This window comes from Betta splendens, chromosome 4 (genome assembly GCF_900634795.4).
Source record: "Betta splendens chromosome 4, fBetSpl5.4, whole genome shotgun sequence".
NCBI classification, from domain to species: Eukaryota; Metazoa; Chordata; class Actinopteri; order Anabantiformes; family Osphronemidae; genus Betta; species Betta splendens.
In genome coordinates, this window is record NC_040884.2 from 14,842,863 (window position 1) to 14,869,123 (window position 26,261).

Sequence of the window (26,261 nt, forward strand, 5' to 3'; positions counted from 1 at the left end):
GGCGCTGCACACTTCAAACGTGAATATAGACTATCCATTGTTGTGAGCCATTTGGCCTGCATGCGCTCCTGTGCGCTGAACTGGGGAGTTTAAAGTAAGATTTTTTTTATTATACTAGAGGGAAACAATGAGTTCAGCTGCTTATTGCAAAGGAGCAATCGTCAGGGGAGACTTAAACTCAATTACTGTAGCCGTTCAGAATAGAAAAAAAATACCAAGAACCAAAACAAAACAAAAAAATCAGAAACCAGAAAAATAAACCCGGGCAGTGAATATAAAAAAATTAAAATATAAATAAAAATCCAGATGAAGCGTATCAAATATTTATTTTTTTCTGGGCAACAAAGGACTATACATTGACAGGCATGGGAACTATTGCCAGCACATGTCTATACAATACAGCTAAAACCGCCTCCAATTTTTGGACATTATCGGACATAACAAGATATCAGGTGGTCCCAAAATGTTTTTTGAATGACTTCGAACATTTAAAAAAAAAGACAATATTCCATTTATTGCTTTTATGGTGCTTCAAGGAGAGAACAGGAGGTGAAACGTATTTTGATTGGCACAACACATAAAAGCTTGTATAAAAACGAAAATAGAAACGAAAAAAAAAAAACAGTTGTCCTCAGGGTCTCACTTATGCTCTGCCTCGAATAAAAAAACTGAATAAGGATGATATATATAGAGAGAGAAATGGAAGTTTATTTCTATTTAATTTGTTCACTTGCTTCAGTGTCGCCTCAACATGCTACAAGAGGGCTGAATTGAAATATCCCAGAGAAATAAAAAATAACCCCAAACTTCTGTTTTCTAAGAACCATAAAATCACATGAAGAACTAACCGAATATTCAAACCCACTAAAACAGGAGGCACCAGATAAATAAAAAAAGAAGTTTCAACAGACGCACCATATTTACAATTCCCATTAAATTACACATAAATAAATATATACATACATGAACACTGATTCCCTTATATAACCGCGAATCGTGTTGAAATTCAAAAAGTTCAAGTTGGTCGTTTGGAGAGAGAGAAAGAGAGGGAGAGAGAGAGCGAGAGAGAGAGAGAAAGAGAGAGAGAGAGTCTACAACTGAAGTCATGGCGTGGAGCTTCTGTGGAATTTCTCGTTTTTCAAGTTTTTTTATTCACAATACTGATAAGAATTCATCCTCTTTTTAGCTTCGTTTTTGTCAACAATCGTAAAATTGAGATAGAGAGGGGGGTCGCTGGATTTCAGTCCATTCTGTTGCAGCTCATAAAAAAACAAGGGGAGTACATAAAAAGTCCTCTGGCTGAGGCAGTACACCTTTTTCTTCGCCCCCCGGAGCTGTTCCTCTGCAGCGTTTTTTTTTTTTCTTTTCCGTTCTTTTTTTTAAATAACATTTCGTATGGTTCAGGTGCTGGGAGGAGAAGAAGAAGAAGAAGATTTCTTGCGTCGTTTCCCCATGAATCCATAGTGGGATGTAAAAACAAAAACATGTAAAACCGCGCAAGATCAGGAAGTGGCACGTTTAAATTTATCAATAGTATTTATTAGGTATTTATAATATTTATATTGGATGGTTCGGGTTAGGCGAGGTGGAGGTGTGTGTAGAAGAGGGGCCCTGGGGTCTGGCCTTCGGGGAACGGGTGAGGGGGGGGGGGGGCACGTCACTTTCTGTGCTTCTCGTCTTTGTCTCCGCCTTTAGTGCCGTTATCTGAGTGACTGTTGGGGTTGTTGTTGAGGTACATTTTGTCCATGGCTTTGATAGCCTCGGTCAAATAGTTCTGCAGGGCCGTGACGGCCGCGCACAGCGCCGGGGTCCCGAAACCGTGCGAGATTAGACTGAAGTGGGTCAAACAGCTCTGGATCCCCGGTTCAAGAATAGGCTGCGGCCGCGAGTTCCCCAGCGGCGAGCGGTCCTGGGACAGCAGGTCTGTGAACTCCTTGCAGACCTGCCTAAAATGGTGAGAAACAAAAAGCAGTGTTAGTGGAGAAGAGCGGCGGAAATGCCCGCGTGTCTTTAAAGTCCCCCGGCGCGATAAACACAAACAAACGCAGCCAGTGCAAAGTCATGCGCGCAGGTGTCTGGAAATTGGCTTAAAGCCAGTGAAGTGTGAGCGGCCACTGAGGTGAGCCGCGTCCACGTTCCTCTCCTCTGGAAATCAACTTAATTTTTAAAAGCATCTATTAGTGTAATGAAACTCTGCTTCCTATTCTGCTTTGTCTCCAGACATGAACGCTTGGGTAAAGAAAATGTCCTGCAGCTACAAACAGGTGGAAATTAATCTCTCAGCTCAGTGGCAGGATATTTCTACTTTATTAAAAAAATACAAATTTAAGGGAAAACACGAAGCCACACGACATATTGATGCAAAGTGGAGATTCGCACAGTGTAAACTATCAAATATTGCAAACAGAGACCAATATAATAACATAAATATGTTAATTTACTCTCGATCACACCCAAAAGACAATTATGCTCAATGCGACTTACATCTTGATCATATATAAGGCACTGCAATTAGATTTAAAATATTTAGTCACGTGGTTTTATGTTCCACTTCATATCGGTATGTTAATAATAGGTGCGTATGTCTGTTTAATTATTGCGCTAATAAATGCAAGCCTCAGCTTATCTGTGTCACAAATTACGCAGACTAAAAAAATACCCAACACCACTGGTAGCTCTGGACGAGACCCAGCTAGGTGTCAGTCTCTGTCAAATCACTGTAAACAAAATGCTGTTGCTGCGGATGAGAGAGAGGCCCAGCCAACGAATCAGCAGCCTCACTTTTCACGTTTAATTGGAATTTATATTAGTATATTAAAAGGAGTTCATTAATCATGTTTGCCAGTAGTGGAGACAGATATGGACGGGGTTTTTTTTTGCTAGTTAGCATCAAAATACAAATACACCGTTTTGAGATAAAATCTCAAACTTGTGAATCGTGTGAAAATCGGTATTTTAATAACATCATCCGTGCGTAAAATGTCAAATAAAGCACAGATGCGCAGACACACGCTGGCACAGAGCGGGGTGTATTTGTTGTGGCACGGTGAAATGTGATAATAGCACTTACTTCGTGGCCAAGAGCATGTTTTTTCTTTGGACTTGTTCGTTTGGGTCGGAGTGCTGACGGTTTACATATTCAGCTACGGCCTTGGCTGGGAACTCGGTCTCGCATACATAACCGAAATCCCTGGCAAGATGCACCGCTTCGCCTGAGAAAGGGAGAGGAGAGAAAACACGAAGAGGTTGAATGTGTTTGCTTATTAAATATGGTCCCGTCAATTTCTGCGCGGTTCACACTCCCCTGCTCGGGCTAACACGTGATTAATTCGACGTGAGCGTCCACTCTGTTTACGCGCTCGCGCAGCAGGGTTATGGCACCTGTGCCTTCCCAACAACATTAATGACGATAATATAACAGCATTCACAGCCTGGTCATAATGACGAGACAGCCCAGCGAGCTGTCAATACGCGTCAGGCTCTGCTCCTTCACACCGTGAGAACGCTTAAAGATGGAGGAGGAACAATAAGTGGCTATGAGAAATAAACGCGGCGTCATGCTTAACACCATGTCATTGATTACCAATGCCTGCACATTACTGAAAGTCCAGCGGATCACAGAGGCTCGGAGGAGTCGCTTTAAAAGGCTGCAGCTGCACCTCGCTTCCTCTTTATTTACTTTAGTTAAGAGATTCGCTGGTTTCGAGTCTGAGGTCGCTTCTCTCATGTTGGTTGAATTTTTTTTTTTTTTCGACCCCAAGTCTTTGGCTTTAATTTCCTGAAGCAGTTGAGATTTTACTGCGGGGCTTCCTGGCCATAAGCCTCTGCTCCGGAAGAAGGCATGCGCCAATTAGCATCAAAGCTCAAGTCCAGTAAACTCGTTTCCATAAAATGGAGCGGATCATAAACAATGACAGCGCTCCAGAAGACGCAGTGTCCCTTCACTAAAAAACCGACTGCCTCCACCACCTCCCCCCTCCTCCTCTACCATGCACCCCCACGTGCCACCACCCCCTTATTACCCGGAATCATACATTTCTCCAGGCTCATTATAATACAGTACCAAATTTCTACGAAGCACAATGAATATTGCATTCGGCCCTCGTCTGCAATAATGATTAACAGGGACCAATGAACCATCGCAGGCTTTCACCTTTGGAAACCCACAGCACACCCAAATACCACTGCACTGAATAATAAGGTTGAGCTGCGAAAACAAAATGGATTTATCCAGTCGCGTTAGGAGGCGTCTTTTCAGCGCGCCATAACTGATTCATTTATTCTTTAATACGCCCAAAACATATAGCTCCCAATAGGTCAGCACCATCCGATTTGCATGCAGCGGAAATCTTCACTGAAACCCAAAAGCATCGGAGGCTATTAGGGAGAGAATTAAATCACCATTAAATAGCAGCCCCGTGTTGCCATATCTAGGTTGAATTCATGTTTGAAACAATGCCGGGTTAATAAATCAATCGACTTCTCATCCATGAGGTGAAACAGCTCGGCGGTTCCTAATAAACAAGCAGCACTCAATAATTAACTGGACTTCAACACAAATTCGCCCAGTGTATAAAACTATGCCAACCGTGGACCTGCAAGCGAAGGCCAGCGCTGCAAAGTCACTGAAATCAACCAACACCAGACTCTCTCTCTCTCTCTCTCTCTCTCCTTCTCGCTCTATTCACACACACACACAGACACACACACACACACACACACACACACACACGCACACACGCACGTACGCACACACACATCCTTCATGCTTTATTACTTGCGAGGCAAAGTCGGTCCACATTACACGGATGAGCGCATATGCTGATTTCCAACACAGAGAAAGAAAGAGAGACGGAGAGATAGAGAACCCAGTTTGCAAGCACCTGATATCGCGGGAGCAACAAGAATGGAGACGCGACTCACAGCACCCAACTTACCTTCGACTAGTGACGTAAGCAAGGTGACGTTGGCTGCCTTGCGTCTGCCCGCAGGTAGATTCAAGCCGATTTTATCCAATTTCTCCCTTAAGGATCTTCCTCCGTTCTTAGATTTGGCCCTGTGACAATGAAACAAAACGGAATATCAACCACTGTGTGGCAGCGCAGAGTGGAGGAATTTCTGAGTGGGCTAAGAAGGAATATTTTTCTCTTTGAAATTAACACAAGGATAAATTTTAAAAAATGGCGCATATTTCAGAATTTAAAGTTAAAAAAAAACAACATCTATAGATCGTCATTGTTGTATGATTTTGTCACTTTTAATTATCCTTGCATCATAAAATCATACGTCACCCAATAAATGTGCTTCGCCTCCTTTGTCTCTAATTAAAAGGTGATTGGGCTAAATTGAGCTGCTTTACCACATCTACATTCTTGAAACAAACTATAAATAATGGTAAAAGAGCTCCAGCCTTTCCCCAGCAGACAAATACTGTACAAAATGAATAAATAAAGCCCTACTTAATAGGCAGCACTATTACTGGCTGCGTGTCTGCAGCACTTCAGTAGACAGTTCACTGGAGACCAATGTTTTCATGTGTAATGCCTTCACTGGGCCTATAGAGCTGAGGTTGAAACAGACTAGGCCTACATTAATTTGAGTGAGGGAGAGAAAGAGTATGAGCGAGGGAGAGAGAGGGTGAGGCGGAGAGCGAGTGAGGGAGAGAGAGAGCGAGCGATCCAGTGCGCTAAGGAAGTTAATATGGAATTTAACAGACCCCTCCTGCTTTAAATGCAGGAGCTAGGTGTCATGGTTGGTCGATTTTAATTATTCTTGGTACAGAGGCGAGAGAAGGAGAGAGAGGAAGAGAGATGCACGCGCACGGAGAGAAAGTGGAGTGAGAGAGTTCAAACGCAGGCGCGCGCCGCAGCGCGCGCGCTCGCACGCAGGTAGATAGTGAGAGGAGGTGTTTGCAGCCTTGCAGTCGGACTCACCTCCTCAGCACCCCGCCCAGCAGAGAGGCGTTGAGGCACTCGGGCGGCGAAAGGCGTCTCTGCACCTCCGCCACCGTGACCTTGTACTTTGATGTAGAGCTGAGGAGAGACAGGCGACCCGGAACCGAGCAGAACACCTCGTTGGGGTTTACCACTCCTCCGAAAAGACCGTCCTTATTTACAGGGATGGCCGAGACGTTGTTGTTCTTGGATAAAGACACTGGACCTATAGCCAGGGAGAGGGAGGGAGAAAGGAGGGAGATGGGAACAGGGAGGGAGGGAGTGGATGGGGTGAGGAAGAGAGAGACCGTGCTCAGTGAATTTCATGCGAAGCAGACTCTTAACTAAATGAGAAGGAGGGATTTAGGCCCCGGATTCAGAGTTTAGCACCACATGTGAGCATTTCCAAAAACAAAGATAAAAGCAAGATAAAAACGAATAATAATAATAATAATAATAATAATAATAATAATAATAATAATAATAATAATAATAATAATAATAATAATAATAATAATAATAATAATAATAATAATAATGTTTGTGTAGTTTTCCATAACGCACCGTTAATATCAACACTGAGATCCTCTAGTATCTGACCGCTCTTACAACCTATTTTTGCGCTCGCTCGCCACATCCTGCATCGACTCTGGCTATACGCAGCCACACCAACCGTGAGATTCAGTAAAGTCGAGCTATTTTGACAGATCCTCGGTATCCAGCAAAACACCGTCGCCCGTGTGTGATTTCACACCGAAGGGGAGGAGGGGGGGGGGGCAGATCAGCACAACTGGGCCTTACACCGTTTTCGGTGTGCAGTAACCGGAGACAAAGGGGACTGTGCGCCTTCGGATAGATCACTTGTGACATTAATGGCTCATGGGAGCCTAATAGAGACAATAGGGGTTAAACGAACTCTTGAGATTACTAATATAAGAAGCCAATTATCATGTTGATGCGCAGATAGGCGCAAAAAGGAAGGATGATATTAAAGACAAAAAAGAAACAAATCGCTGCGAAGCGTCTCTGGTCTAATCTCACCTGACGAAACGCTTTTAAACCTCACAATGAAAGAGACCTGATCACGTTGTATCACTAACAAGATAAAGAAAATATAATATGCATCTAATGCAGCAACATTAACTTAAATGCTGGAAATACGATGGTTTGGATTTATGAATAACCACACGGGATTTTCCTTAACGTCGAGATTTGAGTCGTTCTCTAATGGACAGTCTATTAGCGGCGCGCACACACCAGGGCCTGCGCTCCACGCAGTGGCACCAACTTCCATTTTAGCTCTCTGATTGCAGCTACATTGGCTCCGCCACTTAAGTGCCAGGATCGTCCACAGGCCTGTAGTATCCCTGACCCTCAATACAGCGGGTCCACAAAGCCCCACCAGCTCTGCTCATCTCCCCGCCGCTCCGAAACGCTGACGGTAAATTCCACCAGCGCGGAGGAGGGGGGCGAGAAAAGGTGCAGCCAGTTTGATGCACTTGGAAACCATGTAATGAAAAATAGGCTACTGCGTATTAGGATCAGTCAGGCATTACCGCATTGCATCGAGTTCTCTGTGGCAGAATGGTGTGTGTGTGTTTGTGTGTGTGTGTGTGTGTGTGTGTGTGTGTGTGTCTGTGCGCGTGTGCGTGTGCGTGCAGCTTGCAGAAACATGCATGATATCTCGGGAGGAAATTGCTTACCTTTTTTAATTACAGTCTGGTCTGGAATGTGAATTCCTTGATCCTCAACAGGCTGTGACACAAACGCAGAAAAATGGACAATTTTAGCACAAAGGCGTAAAAAATATCAGCGTCACCTCTGAGGCGCGGGGGGGCTGAATGGAGGCACCTAAGGATGAGCTGTGCGCGAACAAAGCCTCGCGCAATTAGCGGCTATGGAGAGCACCCAACACTGAGACCCCAGAGGCCCATACCTGTTATTATTGTCCATAAGCAGCTTTTTAGCGGACCACATTGATGGACGTGTTACACTAGATCACAAACCCAGACTTAAATAACGACTCGGTGTCGCCCCATAATCCTGACCTAATTTCGCCATCAGATTGGCTCTGTACGAACAAGGAAACCTCTAATCTAGAATGGATAGTAATTACGGCGGCGCAGCCTATTAAAGGTCTATGAACTAATTAGAGGATTATTGGTGTTTGTTTCTGATTAAAAACTGGGAAGAATGCTCTGAATAAGAAGGAGGGTTATTGACAATGTTAGCGCGTTTTTCTCATGTTTAGCAATGGCAGCTGTTATCGCAACTCAATCCAGCGAACTCAGTTGTCTTGTTAGCGAGCGTGCAACGTATTCCGGAGGTATTGTTCCTAAAGAACGGCGCGCCGAGCCCCGTTTTTTCATACAGAGAAATCAAATAAAGTCAGAACGCATGAAGGAAACCATGTGGAAATCCAGGCGTATTTGTTTAATCTATTTGATTTCAGTTACGCAATAACCTTAAATAAAACCACATTGAATCTGGCAGCGTACAGCGCTCAAAAAATTATTTGAGATCTGCTTTTCATAAATTAGATAAAGGTGTAAAATCTGAGCTGTCTTATTTAAACCAATCCTGACAACACTTCAAATATATTTTCATGCTATGTTTCCTGAAAATAAAATCGTTTTATTAGGAGCTACACTCATATCTAATAAATGAATGGATTTATTGCGTGTCATTTATTAAACAATAGTTATCATTAAAGGCATTTATGCTATAAAATATAAACATGATTAGTCGTTGTTTCGTTTTTTATGCTAATTGCAGCGATAACTGTTTTAAAAAATATCACCATTATTATATTATTACCGGTAATTTTAATGACAGTGATTGAACACTCGCGTTGGCCCTGATACATTCACCAAACAATGCTATTCGATAACGGTGCTGCTTTTTAACTAAACCGCAATCTGAGGAGAAAGACAGATGAACGCGGTCTTACCTGAACGTCTTCTAAAGAGTGAGGTATTCCATGGATAGGGATAGAGTCCGACAAGCCCGTGTCTATGCCGTGACCGGACGGTAGAAGCACTTCCCTGCGGTACTCCCGGCACAGCTGGTGGGGCAGGCTGCGGTGCTGGTGGAGCAGGCCGCTGTCCTGACCCTGCCTCTGGCCCGGCCAGCCCGGGTGCTGCGGCTGCGGCTGGGCGTGCAGGGAGTTGAGGGAGTACGGGTCGTTAACGTGAGAATAAGGGTCCTGAGACTGCGGGTAGATGGGCTGGTAGGGCGGAGGGAAGTACGGGGGCTGGAAGTCCGAGTTCGGCGTGTGGGAGAGCGGCGGCGCGCTCGTGTAGGGACTCTGGCCCACGCTGCCCAGCTGAGGTAGCCTCGCTGTCCCGTTGCTGGTGCCATCGTGGCGATCCTGGCGGGGGCGGAGAGGAACAAAAGCGTGTTTTAGCCGAAGTACATTTTAAAGGACAGCACGTGAATTAGCGTTTTTTTTTCCTCTCCTCTTTGTTTTTGCTTCTGGGTCATTATCAAACGTGGCCTGAGTGAATGACAGGAATTACAGCACGTATGGAGGCGAATTATTGCAAATAGTTCCTGGATTTCAAAGAGAAACACTCAGCCCCTGCACATGTTGATGAACAATTAAATAGTATGAATTTAAAACGTAAATAAGATTTTTTTTTTTAAATTCCTGAGGTCCACTATCCTCAGCTACACAAACGAAGCTTCGGTTACTTAGGCGCTTTCCCAAGCTGCCCCACAGGTTTAAAAAATCAGAGGTTTGAAAAACACATTTTTGCGCAATTACATAAAACAGATTAGAAGCATCTGACGCTCCAGAAACTTACCATCGCGGAAAAACTGTGCACTAACATTTCAAAAGCGTTTGCAATTTTTTGCTGCAACTAAAGGAAAGATTTATCAGTTCAAAACACTTTAAGTGTTTGGGGAGGGGGGGCGACCAGATGGAATTAACCAGCGAAAAAAGCCCCAAAAACAGCCCCCCGAAGATACTCTTCTCTCCTGCAAGATCACGATGGCCCCGACGATCAGATATGTGCCACAAAAGCAGGACGATAATCCATCAGAAACAAGTAGTTAGATCCCCGCTGCCCTTCATTTGGCTTTACAAATGCAGATATTTGGCGGCGTCGGTGGATTTTGGTCGAAAAGTTTCTCTTGGTAAACCCTCTCTTCCCCCTTCCTCTCCTGGCTTCTATCACAGAGCTGCCGTCCCCTCGTATGTGCTCATATTATCAAAAGAGCCGCTTCTTCGTCGTCCTCTTGCACTCCTAACAGAAGGCATTCATGACTATTAATGTTGCAGCAATACTTAATAATAAGGAAAGAATAGTCTGAAATCGGGCTCGAAGCGAAGGACGCGACTCAAGGCAGGAGTCTGCGCTTAAATGACGTCCATTGAAAGGAGGAATCGGTATATCTAATCAGAGATGGGGAGAGAGAGAGCGAGGGCAAGAGAGAAAGAGGGAGTGAGAGAGTGTGGAGGGGAGTGGAAAGACAGAGACACAAAAAGAGGGACATTCACTCTAGTCTGACGAATCAGAGAGAGAGGGAGGAGGAGGGGGCATTTTAAAAGGGTCCCTAGGCCAAAGCGCAAACGTGAAGGAAAGATATAGGAATGAACGGAGGCTGACCGCAGACAGGAGAAGACGAAGCCAGAGAAGGAAACACTGTTCACCTCTGAACTGGGTGAAACTCCAGCAGACGACGCTACGGGCATTCCGATCGGCTCGTTTTTATCGCTCTTCCCTTTGTTTTCCACGTCAGACTTCGGCAGCGAGCTGTCCTCCATGGGGCGCCTCTGTCTCCGCCGAATTAATCCACCGGTGCCCACTCGACTCCCAGCCCAGAGTCACGCCGGCTAACTTTTAAGTGTGATCCGGAAAGACGGAGAAAAATAAATTCCTCCCGTGTCTGACAGGGCCGCTCGGATCCGGCGCTCCAGACAACTTTTACGCACGGTTAAAGCAGCTCCACTCCCCTTCCTGTTTAACTACGCATATAAAAAGAGAGAGGCAGAGCCGCGACTGGATTTCTATTGCATATTTAGTTTTTGTTTTTTTTTTTTCATCGGCACAACCGGGAAAACATTTGCCTGCCAATTAATATATTCCCCACAACATAAATTCGGAGGTGCCCAGCTTTTGTTTTCCCGCTGCCGGCCGTCCCTGCGCTGCTCGGGATGCGGGTGAAAACACGTTCGACTGGCTTCTCCACTCCCAGACTGGTCCCTCGCGTTACCGCCAAACTTTGTCTATGCCCATAACGACAATCGCCGAGAGTTACGCACTTCACTTACGACGCACACACGCCACCTCCAATGCAGTCAAATTGCAGAGATATGGAAGCTGAAGCGTGGATAAATATTCAATCAGATTCAATCTGAGGAGTCAATAAAGCAGGTTGACGAGACGCTTACACCTGTCATTGCAGTGAAAATGAACAGCATAACTAAAAGCATGACATGAAAGATTTGGAGACGTTTAATTTTAAAATTAAATTAAAACAAAAACACTCAAATACTAAATAGCTGATATTGTTACATCCTATATTATTATTATTATTATTATTATTATTATTATTATTATTATTATTATTATTATTATTATTATTATTATTATTATTATTATTATTATACACGTGCACAAAAGGAACCAAATTTAGAATAAAATTACAATAAAATTTAGAAACGATACGGATCTATTTATCCGCCAGTTCAGTTACAGCTGTCAAAATAGTGACATACCTGGATCAAAACAACACAACATGTCTACAAATATTTTTTTAGTGAACTGTAAAAATATGTATATTTCATCAAATCAAACAAAACAAGCCCCTTACCTCGCAATCTTCATATTTAATGTTATCAGTTAATTTCCAAAGCATTTTCATGGGTTGTTGAGGTGGATATTGAGTATGGGTATCGCCTTAGAGTCTTGTTTTCACTCAGTGAATTGTGCTCCCCGCTCAGAAAAAAAACTACTTTTATTGAAGCTGTGGGCTGCTGTCTGTCTTGCGCTCTGAGGTCTCCCTCTAATGGTGGAAGTGAAAGGCTGGAGCAGCTCTGTAATACCACTGGCACAGGGCCTCATTAGCATATCAACAGCCGTTTGATTCCCCCCATCTGCTCACACAACGCCAATGGACAGCGCACAGGTAAAAACTAAAGCAGCACGACGCTACACACGCTTATGGTTGCTACTGTTCAGTCAGGTGTGTGTGTGTGTGTGTGTGTGTGTGTGTGTGTGTGTGTGTGTGCGCGTGCGAGTGTGTGTTCGTTGAGGGGAGAGTGTGGTCGTGCATGGGGACCTGCATGCACCTGGGACGGGCTTTGGTGAAAATTCAACATGTCTTTCCAATTCAAGACAAAAACGCGCATCGAACTCCAGTAACACAGTTTTAAGGATTTGGCCAAAATTATGTATAAAGGCTTTTCTTTGACGTTCCAGTGTCTTTTTGATCGTGATGCTATGATAACAACATGACTATGTAAATATCACCCTGTCACACACTTAGTCGCCAATCTTGAATTTTTTTTTTTTTAAACTCCCAAACTGTTATTTTAATCCCATTGAGAGTGGAGACATTGGGCGGCTATTCTTTCACTGTTATGTTAAAAAGGTGAGCCATTCCATTGACTACCTGCGAGGGCGCAGGGTTAGGGGGAATGTAAATAATTAACACAACAACATGGCCTCGTTTCATGTGAATGGCCGGCTCCGGGAGCCCGACTGCCCTGTGGACGGCAGAGCCTCCACCTCAGCGGGCCGTGGGTCAGCAGACAGGTCGCCACCTCTTAAGGCGTTGGCCCGGTCTCGTTTACAACGCGGATTACCATTTGGGGCGGGGGGAGGTGGGGGGTACTTATTTATTTATTTATTTTCTCCACCAGCTTTTGGTATTAGTGAGAAAGGCGGCATGAAACTGGCTGACAATGACAGCTGTGCACGCGGCGAACCGCCGGAGATCTGGACTGAGCCAAACCGAGGCTGTAGTTGCAGCGAGGAGCTCGGGTCGTGTTTGAAATCACACGTTGCAAAACAAGGCCAGGCTTTCAGTGGCGCCCATCGAGCCAATGAATAAGATTAAACACCGAGGCTGTCATTTGTATCTCCTACATTCCAACCGTTTATTTATTAAATAGATATAAGGCAAGTTCAATTAGACACCAAAGACGTACTTTTTTCTAGCAGCAGAGCCGCGTTTCCTCAACGCTCGCGTCTGTCTCCACACCCTAATGTACGATAAAAACACATCTGTACACATCTGCCTTTGCAGCTCAGCAGCACACGATACGCACATCACCGGGTTTTCAAAGCGCAGCAGTGACATGGACATTTTGACAAGTGCGGGTGTATCACTGTAACAGAAGATTTTCTAAATAACACGCTGTCTTTAACATCTTTGTTTGATCCCATCTCCGAGTAAAATATATAAGGTTGTGGTTTAAACCAAACCTTTCGCTGTGCCTGTGCTGACTTATCCTATAACAACTCGACACTTTGACAGTTTTCATGGATTTTTTTTTTCCACAGTCGTCTCTTTGTCTAAAGGAAAAGCACCACATACCTGCCATTCCCCCATTTTTCCCATAATTGACATTCTTTGTCTTCTGCTGCCTTTGGTGGTTTATTTTAGTCGATCCGGTGCAGCGTGTGTCTCATTGAACCGTCGCCTTTAAAATAAACCTTTGCTTTTTACTTGGACCTGGATCGCCTCACCTGGCCGTAAAAAAAGCGATGCAAACCCACCTGGTGGCGCATGCGCACTGCCCCGGATGTGGCCAGGAAAAGAGACAATCTGAGTAGAGAAGGCCCGTCACACTTTATAGTAGATATTATATCTATCTATAAAGCCGACAGTTAATTTGCATAAAAGAATTTTCTTTGTGAAAGGTGAGCAGAGTAAATTGCTAATAAAAAGAAAGTTAATGTGAGACTTGTCCTCCACTTCCTTGTGCAACATGGTTTTAACGATTCACCAATGAAGTAGACTTATAAAAAAGCATAAATTAGATTTTGTTATGATATTTTGGTAATGGTAGGTTACATATGTTTGACTGATAATAACTTGAGAGGACTGCCAACATTACTTTTCATTTTTTCCTCCCTGTTTGTGTCGAAAGAGGGAAAAAAATGATTTCTCACTGCAAATGAAAACTGTGTCAAGTTAAAAACTTGAAGGTTAACTGCCGACATCATTACTTCTACGCAAAGAGCTACCCTGCTATTGTGAGGGTCATTATTTATTTATCCACTGTTTATTTCTAATACATAAGTTAGACCCCTCGGGCCAAGAGCGAATGAGCTCTCCCCCCTCTCAGCCCCCGACTCTCACACACACACAGAAAGAGAGAGAGAGAAGTGTAACGCGTGCGCTCATATAGGTGATAATGGTTAAAGCTTTCGACCAATACCTCCTTTCAAGTTTTTGTGACTCGCACATGCAGAGGGTGTAAACGCACAGAGTTTCGGTGCACGCTGCTGGCAGACGGCGGCACGGATGTTTGTGCCACTACGCTACTTTACACACTTGGATTAAACACACTTAATACAAGGTTTCTAAAGAAACTTGTTGCGAAAAAAAAACACGTGTATCTTGGTTTTGTTTCCGCCCCCAAATACACGCGTTATAGCTCGTTGTTTGTCTGTGCGTAAGTCCAAACAGAATCTATAGATTTTCTGTGGTTTTAATATTTAAAACAAGCGTTCATGTTTGACTTCAAAGGCGAACACATTTTATGCGCACACACACACAATACCTGCAGCTATGTAGACCTTCCTAGGCCTGGACAGAAGAAAGGGAGGTGGGGGGGGGATTCTGTTTGGGGCTCTGCGCACTGGGGAGGAGTAAGTTTTAAAAGCAGAGCTGTCTGAGAGCGGGTTACTCAGGAGCGGGGTCCCTTTTGAATATTCGGCCTGTTTGTCTGGGGCTTGGTTTCAACCACTTGCACATCACGGAGCCTCCGGCAACGTTCAGCTTCCTAAAGCTACGATCTGTGTTTAATAGTTCTGCAGCTTAAGTCGCTTAAACAGACGAATTATTATTATTATTATTATTATTATTATTATTATTATTATTATTATTATTATTATTATTATTATTATTATTATTATTATTATTATTATTGGCAGTTGTGGAGCAGTGAATTCACGCAGCTCCTCGTGCGTAATTTACGTGCCTCCCTCCCCTGCCAAAAACTCTGGGAAGCTTTCTTACCATGTTGTCTTTCTTCCTTCCCTTGTAGTTTTGAAATATTGATCGGTGATGGGACTAATCCCTTTGCCCCGAGTTACTGGGAACTTGGAAAATTGATTTGCGCCACAGATTTTTTGGCTTCAGACGAACGCGTCTGACTGTTGGAGCCACATACGTATATCGTTGTGAAATTAATGACACTGGTGATTGTAGACTGAGAGGGTTTCAGGCCCAAACGATGCTTCCAGTGGCGATAGGCTGTCTTGGAGCGCCACCTTGCTTCGGGTGGGAAGAGCGGACGCACCACCCGTGGATTTACATTGATGAAGGTAATTGAAACCAAATGAGAATGTGTGCGCAGGGAGCATTCCGGTTAGTGAAGCTGCCAAGTTAGTGCCAGTCGACGAAGCAGGTGGTCGTAAAGAACACGTGCAAAATACGTGGTCACGGGACAAACCTCAAGAAAACGTCAGAAATATTTATCACTTTATTTCACCTGAAACAGACGAAGGTCTCTGGGCTTGGATCGGGTAGGGATATGCGGCGTCGGTGCTTTTTAAATGAAGTACAAACAACCAAGTCCACTTTAAAGTCTGGGGACGTTTGGCCAGTGCGTCTTCAAGTCTAACACAACCCAATCCTGTGATGCCATCTAGTGGTCGTGAAAATAAAAGCAGTGTCTAAAAAAATCAGCTTTGCCTGTTGCCCTTGATTAAACAGAAAGCTGATTAATTTAAAGGCTGGGCAACGAACCAACGGGAACCACGGTTATTCATCTAGCAGAGTCTAAAGAGCGAGGGAGGCCTGACTTGTTAATACCAGAGTCACCGACGCTGAAACCAGTGTCTCGAGAATCCAGTCAGGAGTTTGGACATAGGATGTGGGTTTTGTTCTAACAGGTCTACAGTTCTAACAGAGGTGAAATAAAGGCAAAATTAGAATGAATATGTCAATTAGGTTAATTTATCACACACACGATGTATTATTAGATACAGCACTAACAAAACTAAAGGTTTAGTTGTCTAAAATGCAAATATCCTTTTCATGAATGATGCATTCTATACACTACATTACATCAAAAACAGACAAATTACGTTTTAATATATTTATTCATAGTTATGGATACAGAAGTATTACAATTGTAGAAATTCCGTCTCTAGTCTCGTCTCGTGAACAGATCTCCCGTCGGGCACTTTGCCTTATTGCAGAGCTGTGTGTAACAGTAATTAGAGCTCGGCTGGGAACACGTTGCTGTTGACAGAGGACAAACTCCAGGAGCAAGGTTGTATATGAATACATTTGTGTTCGTGGCTGTTCGTGCTTGACATTTTAGACGTTGAAAGATAATCATGTCACACGCGTCACTGCTTATTTTGTGGTGCTCTCCATTAAACGTGTCAGCCTTCGCGGGGCGTTGTAGCTGTGATGCTAGTGCTAGAGCTAAGGCTCCGAGCAGCAGTTAGCCTTATCTCAGAAGCCAGACACGCGCAGTTACTGGCCATGTAACGGTCTGTGATTAAGAACGACCGAGCCCAGTTGTGGGACGAGCTGGTGCTGCGATGCTGTCATATCTTCTGCTGGCTCCGCTGCTCTTCTTGAACGGCTCCGTTGCGCTACACACAGACAGACCCCTAGGTTTGTTCGCATCCGTAAGTGACGTTGGGTCGAAGCTGCGTTCAAAGTCCCTGCGCGCGCGCACGCCCGCGTCGCTCACGCGCTGTGGCCGCTTCTCACAGGTGTCCAACATGACCGTGGACTGGGTTGGATACGGATACGCGGCCCTCGTCGCGTCCGGGGGAGTCGTGGGCTACGTGAAAGCAGGTGAGAGCCGGAGCCCGTGATGGGAAGCTTACAGTTTAATCAGCTTCCCCTCAATGTCACCTAGACACGATCCTCAGGGAGATGTCTCCACCGGGCATCTGAGTGAATAATAAACTACAGTATGTTTATTTCTGTGCATCATTCACAAGGTGTTGTACTATTAAAAACACAGGTGTTGACCTGACCTGCTGTGTGGGTGCTTTCAGGTAGCGTCCCCTCCCTCGCTGCTGGCCTCCTGTTCGGTGGACTTGCGGGTTACGGCGCCTACCAGATCTCCAATGACCCGAACAATGTTTGGGTCTCCCTCGGTGGGTGCTCCGTTTTGGTTTTGTTAAAGTAAGTGGGAACAGTAACGCATCTCTACTAGGACTAATGTTTTTCCACGCGCTGCTTTGCAGTGACATCGGGAGCCCTGTCCGGCCTCATGGGGAAAAGATTCTATGCGTCCAGAAAGTTCATGCCGGCGGGTTTGGTGGCTGGAGCAAGGTAGCACCTCGTAGAAAACAGAATATAATAAACTCTGTCACTTGATGTATTGGTGATCGCTAATCACTCACTGAGTCTGATATTCTTGTCTTCTTCCAGTCTTCTGCTAGTGGGGAAGCTCAGCCTGACGTTGCTCCAGAGGCCTCAAGAGTCCTGATGGCAGCGAAGATGTTACCGTGTGTCTGCTTTTCTTCATTTAACCTCATTCATCATTTTGTAAGTGAATGGAATCAAAATAGTAAAATATGTATTGAATAAGAACGACTGCCTTGTCTTTCTAAATAACACAGCACCAATGAATCTTTGCTTACAAAATTCAGTTTTTATTGCATATGACAAACTCCTTTTGCAGTTTACAATGTGCAGTGTAACTTCACAAACATTAAAAAAGTCCTCTACTGTACAGTACAGAGGATAAACACAGGGATTGTAGCACTGCAAGAACCATTCATAAAAGGCTTTTTATGTTTACATACACTACCATTCAAAAGTTTTGGGTCACCCAGACAATTTTGTTTTCCATTAAAAGTCAGACTTTTATTTACCAGCATGAGTTATAAAATCAATGGAAAATATGGTCTCATTCAAAAGGTTAAATAATTTGTATTTCAAATAATTTTTTTTAATCCTCAAACTTTGCTCTCGTCAAAGAATCCTCCATTTGCAGCAATTACAGCATTGCAGGCCTTTGGCATTCTGAATGTTCATTTGTTGAGGTAATCTGATAATCTGGGCCTTCTGACGCAATGAGCAGACACATGTACCATTACTACGCTGCAGTGACAGTTGCTGGAAATGGGCCTCTATACACCTAAGTAAATATTGCAGCAAAAATAAGACATTTCCAGCTAGAATAGTCATTTACCACATTAGTGATGTAAACAGTGTATTTCTAAATCGTTCATTGCAAAAAAGTGCCTTTCTCTCAAAAATAAGGACATTTCTAAGTGACCCTAAACTTTTGAACGGTAGTGTATGTAGTGAAACTTTACTATAAAATAAAAACTAGAGTTTAGCTACGCCACATTCAGGCACCTGTCCTAACCCTATTCAGATTATCTGCACACTAAACTGCAGTAGAATTGGCTCACACAGTTTCCTTCAGGGACCCAGTGGGATTGTCTTGCAGCAGAAACAGTGCTGGTTCAGCGTCATGGCAACTTTCATCTCAGAAACTGAGAGTGAGAAGATGAGCCTGCACATCTAAACAGAATAGCGTCTTTGCAAAGTGCATGGGATGCGTCATGCACACGTCTTCTGGAAGCGACCAGTGTTGTGTGTTCGTTCTGTGCATCCATGGCAACCCCCGTCCTTCCTGAACTACCGATTTCCACCGTACTTGGATGTCCAGTCCACGCGGCCGTGGACGGGTTGTATCGCTGGAGCTCTGCTCAGGAGATTCCCAGAGGTTTTTCCCAGAGCCGAGTAGCTGTTTCCCTTCACCTGAGGCCTCTCACTCCTCTTCTTCCAGTCTTCGTAATCTGAACGAACACCAAGGAGCAGTTAGTCTGTCTAATATACCATTCAGACTACATTAGATATCTGTACAGCTGTTCCCATGTGAAGTACACACACCACAACTATCAGAAGATGACAATACCTTCATTTGTTTCACTCAACGATGAGTTGGACGTGGACTTGGGCTTTGCACCTTTGGGTTTGTCTTTTTTAATGTCAGGAGAAGAAGAGAGACTGACTGAAAGGAGGGAATAAAGAGGAGAAAGCAAGTAGGACAGTGAACAGCGGGCGCAGGAGAGAAGGCAGAGAGCGCAGAAGAGTTCGCAGACGCGTGTGTGTGTGTGTGTGTGTGTGACAGTAATGATGTCTGGCCTCCTTACTTGTGTGCTGTCCACTCAGAGGGGCCAGCTGGATTCTCTGTCCCACAGACCCCACCTCTTTCTTTTGGAATGAAGGGATGTACCCGCTGGGGAGGTTGTACTTGGTGCTTATAAAGTTCCCTGTACGAGACGAAAAAGCAAAGCCTGAATCTGATTTTTCTGGTATTTCGTTGTTGCTCCCGCCCAGTACAGTGTATGGCCTTAAAGGCCACCTCCAATAATGTGCAGCATCTAAAAAAAAAGCTTTAGAAGAAATGTTTGCATGCAGGTGAGTCTCTTCAGTTGTTAATAATATATCCAACAGCCGCCGAGGCCCCAAACACACGAGCGTTTGAAGTCATTCAACTTTTTAGACGACACCGTGGACTTGTTTTAGCAGCAGTCCCAGATCCTTATCAGCATAATTAGCCCAAAGCCTCATTGTTCCCTCGTGAGGATGTTGTGGTTGTGGTGCAATTCACCATCTACTTAGCAACAGCAGCTTTGTGTGGTGTGTATTTGTGCTGGTGTCGCCTGCAGAGCCTTTAACGGAGCAGGAGCTTTCACATGCGAAACCTTTGGCTTCCACACCTGAAGCTTGTTGCATCATGCTGGTTGTTAGTTTATCTCATTCTCCCCTCCAGCTACTCTACCGACAACACAGAACAGCTTCACCACGACTATATCTCTCCTTAATCAAGTACCTTTGGAGAGATCAATTTTCTCCAGTATTCTTTCTTTCACAATTGCTTTCTCTGGCGTGCCATCCACAGAACTAGAGGGATTCTCCTCTAGGGCCACACCAAAACAGCCGAGCATGCGTGTTGATCAAACGAGAGAGAAAGGAGACAGACAAATAGAGATGCATGAAGAAGACTAATGCAAGAAAATCGCAACTGTTCACTCATTTAGTGGAATTAAATACTGAGGGATGGGACAAATGAGCATCGGAGCAGTCGAAGGCCACTTAAGAAGCATTTGATCTTACAGTAACAGACTTGATCTCATGAATAAGCAACGGGGGTCACCGGGACACGGCGAAAGACAAAGCTCAGGAGGAGGGAGGGAGGGAGCACGGCAGGAGCGGCACACTGTGTTTGTCTGCATGACAAATGATTTGCAGAGGCCTCCTGCCTCCAAAGGCGCAGACACTCTGGGCTCGCTCCCATCGCCGCTTTTGTCCATGGCCCCGTAGCCGGTGATCGGGAGGCATTAGCCACGTCGTTAGCATCGGGAGCCTTTGTGTGCGGAGGAGGCAGTGACAGCTGCCAGGTTTCCACTGCCGGTAAAACACTCCAGTGTGTCCAATTCAATGTGTTTAAAACATTGTAGGCAGCGGAATTACAAAAATATTAAATCATTACATGAGTTTAGATACTTCCTGAAAAAATACAATTATCCTGTTGTTATACATGTAATCAATGATACCAGCTGTAGCACTATATTTTCTATTTCTTTTGGCACCAAATTGTTGAGAAAAGTAAAAATAAACTTTTAGTTTATTAGTAAAATGGTAATAGTTTACTTATTAGTTTAAGTATAATTCTAAATAGAAAAAGTAAAAGACAATTTGTGAAATGCATGCTGGGTATTTTTCTATACGTGTCTAATTATACCTCTTTAGGCTGTGGTAAGTATTTGCTCACCTTAATATTATCATTATTATTAAACAAGGAATCTAATATACTGAATGTACTTCTTTTTAATAAAGTGTACTATATAAACTTGCTTTTAGAAGTGTGCTGCTTCTTAATGAGGGTGGGAATAAAAGGCCGTGATGTGCAAAGCTGGCTTCTGATCCTCCTGAAGGTTAGGTCCCTTCATGAAGCTGTTTTTACCTGCGTTGGCTCTGGTCACAGACATTCCTGCTCCGATGGGAGCCAGGGGCTTATTCACGGCGTTGGAGGAGTTTTCCCACAGGTCCCGTAACGTCATGCCGCTCAGCTCCTTGTCGGTGGAGGATGTCTGATTCTTGCTGATACAGCCTTAAGGGACGGAGAGGGTAGTAAACAAACACCTGTATAAATATTTATGGTTCCCTTTGGATCTGAATGACTGACCAGGGGTCTGTTTAACGATCGCTGAACTTTACCCTCGATTCAGAGTTGATTTACCCCGATGTGGGAAACTTTCCAGAAAAGCTCACCCGAGTCAGATCAACATCGGTCACTTCGTTCTCTTAATCAGACTCACTTATCGTTTATCTGTGTGAATTATAAACTAGAACACGTTCTTCCCAGACTGCAGTGTGAATGTGGTGTTTAGCTGTGATGGGAAATGGCACGTTTACTCATTTACTTAACTACTGAACTTCTGAGTGATAATATTTAATATTAATATTTCACTAATATTCGCACTTCTTTGTTTATTCTAGTTAATATGTACTTGATTCCTGGGACTGTACTGTATTTAAAGTCATTTAAATGACAGTTCTTACCTGGCAGGTATCGTGACTGACTGAGATAGTGCTGCCGGGCAGCAGATCCTGGAAGATTAGCGTCTATTTGGCCCATTTTAATATTGTTGGGTAGCTTGGTAACCGTGCTGAAGGAATACAGAGGTTTCTGTTCCCTGGGCCTGAAAACGAAGCAGAGACCGTTTTCAACACGGTTTTAAAGGGAGTGTGTTGTTGAGCCCACACTCACTGTGGCCGGAGCTCCTTCGGGTTCTTCCCCTCCTCCACGTCTCCCAGACTGGGCTTCTTGGAGGTGGAGGCGGCCGTCTCAGACGGGTCCGACTCCTCCCAGCTGTCTGAGGTCCTGGACGCCACCTGGCCCCAGCGGCGGCGGCCGCTCTTCAGGGCCCCCGGCCCTCCGCCGTTCTCACTGCCCAGAGATGCTGCTTTCTGCAGGCGGTCAACGGTTGTGATGAGCTCGGCTGTTTTTACTGGTAGATACCAACTACTGCAGATTTCACGTTCATTTTTAAGCGGATGGTGGAAAAAGCAGCTCACCGCATGGCTGAGGTCCACTGGTTTACTTTCAGCTTGAGGTAAAGGGATCTGCTGAAGAGGCTGATGTTGTTCCTGCTGATTTTTGGAGGAGCTTGTGGAGGCTTTGGACTCGGAGGAAGACCCCTCAACCTTGGACTCTGACATCTGCTTCTGGGCCAGCAGCTTCGCTTGGACCTTCTTGATCTCCTGGCTTTGAGGACGAGGTCCCAACACCTGACCTACTTGAAAGTATGGGTAGCGCAGCGCCTAGCCAGAGAGAATGGTAGAAATGCACCTTTAAAGCTTGTGCGTGTGAACATGCTGCGTGGTTGAACAGCTTCCCTACTTGTACAGCTGTAGGTCTTTTCTTTGGATCCCACTGCAGCAGGTCCCTCATCAGCGTGATGGCCTCACTGCTGGCGCTTGGGATCAGGGTCTTCAGGTGGGTGGGTACGCACTGGGGGAAGCGAAAGTTCATCGCGGAAGCTAGTTGGTAGCCTTCTGGCCAATCCATCTAAACGGGGAACGGACACAAGGTAACAGAGTCAGTTCATGAACCCAAAATGGGCTGTCAAGGATTTCTTCCTAACCATTAGGATGGATGCACGAGGGGACGGCCTTTTAAATGAAGTGGCATCCTGTTGAGCGTGAAGCAGACTTAAGCTGCTTTACGCCGCGCCCGGAAAACCTGCTCCTGACCTACTTACATGCTCCATCAACATATTTACTCCAAACATTGTGTCCCAGTCTCTAATTGGAGTGTTTTCACCCTCTCACCTTTTTGACAGTCCCCAAAACTTGGCAAATCTTGAAGATCTCGTCCACCTCACTGTTACCAGGGAAAAGCGGTCTGAGCGTGTAGAGCTCAGCCATGATGCAGCCCAAGGCCCACAGATCGATGGGGGAGCTGTAGGTGGACGACCTGAGCAGGACCTCTGGAGCTCGGTACCTTAGCGGAGGACACGGAGAACACGTGAACAAACAGGAAGTCATTCGTGGGCTTTTTTTTTAAATTTCACCATCCTCACCATCTGGTTGAAACGTAGTCTGTGTACGGAGGTTTGGAGCGGATCTCTCTGGCCAGACCAAAGTCAGCGATTTTGACCAGTTCTGGGCCCATGCACAGCAGATTCTCTGGCTTCATGTCTCGGTGGAAGAAACCTGAGGGAAAATTTACATCAGGCTCAACTCCGTTGTCGCGTTTTTATATTTAACGCAGAAGCAGCGACAAACGCACTCAGAGTATTGTTAGGAGCAGCTCAGTCTACGAGAGTCACACTAAAAGATATCAAACACACCCAGACTAGTACAGACTGAACTACTGTGACACAGAAAAGCCTCTTACCATGCTTGTGCACAAAAGCCAACCCAGACAGCACTTGAAACATGATGTTCCTAATTTCATTCTCTGAGAACATCTTATCCTCTCTAGCAGAGACACCCAAGGAGAGAGAGAGAACAGGAAAGCAAAAGCAGGAAGTTAAAGGCACCAGGTAAAAAGTGAGGATGCCCAGTGGGCGTGTGGTGGCACGAGTGTGCGTCGCATCACACATTTGTGGGAGGAAGCCTTTGGTTTTATCCATTTCATTGTTCTCTTATCAGTTTGCACCCACACGACCACTTATTAGCGCGACGCATCCAAAGCGAGAGTCCAACGTCGCGGTGGGTTCACATACTGCAAGAATCGAAGCGGAACGTGGCCAATTGATGCGATCTGTGGGCGTACTCGCTGCTTCATCACAAAAGCATCATTTTACGTGTAGAAAATGTGGGAGCGTTCAGTGAACCTTGCAGTATGCAGCCACAGCCCTGCACCTGAAGGGGACACGTACCGTGTTTGTGAATAAAGGACAGGCCTTGGAAAATCTGAAAGCTTATGTTTCTTATGACTGATTCAGGGAACAGTTTTCTTCTGGAAATATAAAATTAGGAAAAGGTCTCATGAGGAACCATCTGTACATAAAGGAGCCACGTACACAAACAAAGGCTCTCACACACTTTTCACTACGCCTAAACACATCTGACCTGTCCTTCATCAGCTGGTAGAGATTCTCCTTCATGTACTCGAAGACGAAGTACAGGTGATCGTTCTCCCTGATGACCTCCTTCAGCTTCACCACGTTGGCGTGGTTCAGCTTCTTCAGCGACTGGCGGAGGAGGAGCAGAAGAAGAGCGTGAGAGGCGACGAACGGCCGCGCCCGCGCGTCCGAACGGCGCAGCCAGCACCAGCCTTACCTTCACTTCCCTCAGGTTCATGCATTCCTCCCACGAGTAAAACTTCCTCTTCATCCTGAGGAGAGACAGAGTCAGCAACGCGTGCGCAGCCACACTTCCGTCCCATCCGCCACTCGGGCGTGTAGTTTGTTGTGAGCCCCGGCCACTCTCCGTCGGCCCGTCCAGCGTCGGCAACCCGACGCACCCACCCTCCACTCTCGCTGCTTCTCCGCCTCCGTCACCGCGTGTATTGTCTTGCATGGCAACCAGATGATCGAGCAGCGGCCGCAGCTCACGTTTCCCATCTATTATTGAAGCCTGCTGCCGTGTTGCTGACAGGAAGCCTTGTGAGCTGTGTTCGTTTGCCCGCGGCGGCGGCGGCGCCAAACCGGCAGCTCCTCTCATTCTCTCACGTTTTGCCTGCACTGACCCAAAACCAGTACCGTTTAATCGGGGTCCTCACCTCTTGATGGCCACCAGCTCCCCAGACTCGTTGCTCCTCCCCATCAGCACGCTGCCGTAGGTGCCGTCGCCCAGCTGCTTCAGGGTGGTGTAGCGGTTCATCATCTCAGGCTGCGTTCATGGGCCTCCGAGCTGCGTGAGCGCCGCGTGCTCCCCGGATCGCCGCCGCCGCCGCTAACGTGCCGCCGAAACGCCCGGCCTTTGTTTGTGGAGGAATCCCCGCGAGCCGCTCATGGTGCACCAACGCGGCCCGTTTTCCTAAACATCCCGGTGACGCAGGTCAGGTCCGAAACATTCGCTTCAAGCCTTTGAGAACAGAAAAGAAACAGTGTTTTCCAACTAAGGCAAATAGAGGCAACGAGCCCGTTTGTCCTTCGGCGACGGGCGCGAGCAGGAGGCGTCTGAGCGCCTGAGGGGGATGACATAGCCGGTCCTAGGCAGATTAGGCCACGGGGGATCTAAACAGGGTGTTACATCACCCTGTGCTTACCGGCATCCACTACTTTCCCCGAGAGGCCTGTCTGGCGAGAGGATTGACGCCACAGGCTACACTTGTGTCACCTGAACCCGAAGCTTTGATCAGAAATAGCTGAGGCAAAAACACACAATTAAGCAGGTGCCACGTGTATTTTTACTCTTTTATATGTTGTATGGCATTATAAACCTGCGTTTCTCTGACATGAGGGCGTTAGAGAATGCGGTGAGAGCAAACAGACTTGTCCTGCGGAACAATGGTTGCTCTGGTGACTTGAATTGTTCTCAGCTCTGAACTGGTTCCTTCACTCGGCGATTCAGTGTTTTTTTTAGGTGGACCCCTTCGTGCAACTAACAGCGTCCACCAGGCAAACGGAGAGCAATGTCTGCACTAAGACGAGGAAGGTGAGCAACGGGGCGGCGAGGGGACGGACGACCTGCACTGAGCTTTTCCAGGCAATCTGTTGAGGGGAGATTTAAGGGGAATTAAGACGGAGCATTACCGAGGCCACGTGACGTTAAGACGCTATTCAAGGTCAGGTGCTGACAACGCACGTGGAAAACAAACTGGCGACGCTGGAGAAGGGTTCACTGAGCGAGATGAATTGTATTCATCAACTTTAACTAATTAACACCGAAACTAATATTTTTGTGACGTATTTTACGTTAAATGCATATGTAATATATATATAATCAACGTTATTTATGGAACGCGTTGACAGACAATAAAAGTTTAAAGTTTACTTCCTCATTCGCTGCTCTTATGATTTCTCCTTCCACGCTCCCAGTTTCTCAAACTCACCATTTGCGTGCGTCGCTCTCCTTCTCGCCCGCGCGTCCTCATAGCACCAGGTTCGTTCACGTTAAACCCGTGCGACGTGAGAACTCAGCCCCTGCGACGAGGCGCGTGTGCGCGCCCGTCTCCATGGAAACGGACACACAGAC

General features: G+C 45.6%; 3 protein-coding genes across 18 annotated transcripts; 1 reads left to right on the forward strand and 2 right to left on the reverse strand.

The window, feature by feature from the left end:
- Positions 1 to 309: 309 nt before the first annotated feature.
- Positions 310 to 13,626, reverse strand: tfap2a (transcription factor AP-2 alpha). 5 transcript variants are annotated; one of them, XM_055508169.1, is made up of 8 exons: positions 10,591 to 11,107; positions 9,740 to 10,183; positions 8,884 to 9,303; positions 7,637 to 7,688; positions 5,934 to 6,159; positions 4,938 to 5,056; positions 3,071 to 3,212; positions 310 to 1,946 (listed from the first exon to the last, which is right to left on the reverse strand). In XM_055508169.1, the coding sequence occupies exons 2-8, from the start codon at positions 9,764 to 9,766 to the stop codon at positions 1,658 to 1,660; spliced, it is 1,275 nt and encodes a 424-aa protein (XP_055364144.1). In that variant the 5' UTR covers positions 9,767 to 10,183; positions 10,591 to 11,107; the 3' UTR covers positions 310 to 1,657. The 5 variants fall into 5 exon arrangements, with proteins under 5 accessions (XP_055364144.1, XP_029003879.1, XP_029003877.1 ...); XM_029148046.3 differs by lacking the exons at positions 9,740 to 10,183; positions 10,591 to 11,107 and adding an exon at positions 13,482 to 13,626; XM_029148044.3 differs by lacking the exons at positions 9,740 to 10,183; positions 10,591 to 11,107 and adding an exon at positions 11,754 to 11,920.
- A 2,249-nt stretch (positions 13,627 to 15,875) lies between these two features.
- tmem14ca (transmembrane protein 14Ca) lies at positions 15,876 to 17,678 on the forward strand. Of its 3 annotated transcripts, none has more exons than XM_029149305.3 (5): positions 15,876 to 15,990; positions 16,847 to 16,931; positions 17,138 to 17,239; positions 17,330 to 17,417; positions 17,517 to 17,678. In XM_029149305.3, the coding sequence occupies exons 2-5, from the start codon at positions 16,856 to 16,858 to the stop codon at positions 17,572 to 17,574; spliced, it is 324 nt and encodes a 107-aa protein (XP_029005138.1). In that variant the 5' UTR covers positions 15,876 to 15,990; positions 16,847 to 16,855; the 3' UTR covers positions 17,575 to 17,678. The 3 variants fall into 3 exon arrangements, with proteins under 3 accessions (XP_029005138.1, XP_029005137.1, XP_029005136.1); XM_029149304.2 differs by lacking the exon at positions 15,876 to 15,990 and adding an exon at positions 16,247 to 16,392; XM_029149303.3 differs by lacking the exon at positions 15,876 to 15,990 and adding an exon at positions 16,405 to 16,759.
- Positions 17,679 to 18,018: 340 nt separating this feature from the next.
- mak (male germ cell-associated kinase) lies at positions 18,019 to 26,260 on the reverse strand. Of its 10 annotated transcripts, none has more exons than XM_041070492.2 (16): positions 26,119 to 26,260; positions 24,844 to 25,148; positions 24,402 to 24,456; positions 24,192 to 24,313; positions 23,999 to 24,078; positions 23,195 to 23,327; positions 22,944 to 23,115; positions 22,513 to 22,680; positions 22,188 to 22,433; positions 21,880 to 22,079; positions 21,672 to 21,811; positions 21,073 to 21,219; positions 19,939 to 20,025; positions 19,256 to 19,375; positions 19,018 to 19,113; positions 18,019 to 18,898 (listed from the first exon to the last, which is right to left on the reverse strand). In XM_041070492.2, the coding sequence occupies exons 2-16, from the start codon at positions 24,945 to 24,947 to the stop codon at positions 18,738 to 18,740; spliced, it is 2,031 nt and encodes a 676-aa protein (XP_040926426.1). In that variant the 5' UTR covers positions 24,948 to 25,148; positions 26,119 to 26,260; the 3' UTR covers positions 18,019 to 18,737. The 10 variants fall into 10 exon arrangements, with proteins under 10 accessions (XP_040926426.1, XP_055364140.1, XP_040926425.1 ...); XM_055508165.1 differs by lacking the exon at positions 23,999 to 24,078 and adding an exon at positions 23,512 to 23,594 and having other exon boundaries at positions 19,018 to 19,080; positions 26,119 to 26,259; XM_041070491.2 differs by lacking the exon at positions 23,999 to 24,078 and adding an exon at positions 23,512 to 23,594 and having other exon boundaries at positions 26,119 to 26,259.
- Position 26,261: the final 1 nt, after the last annotated feature.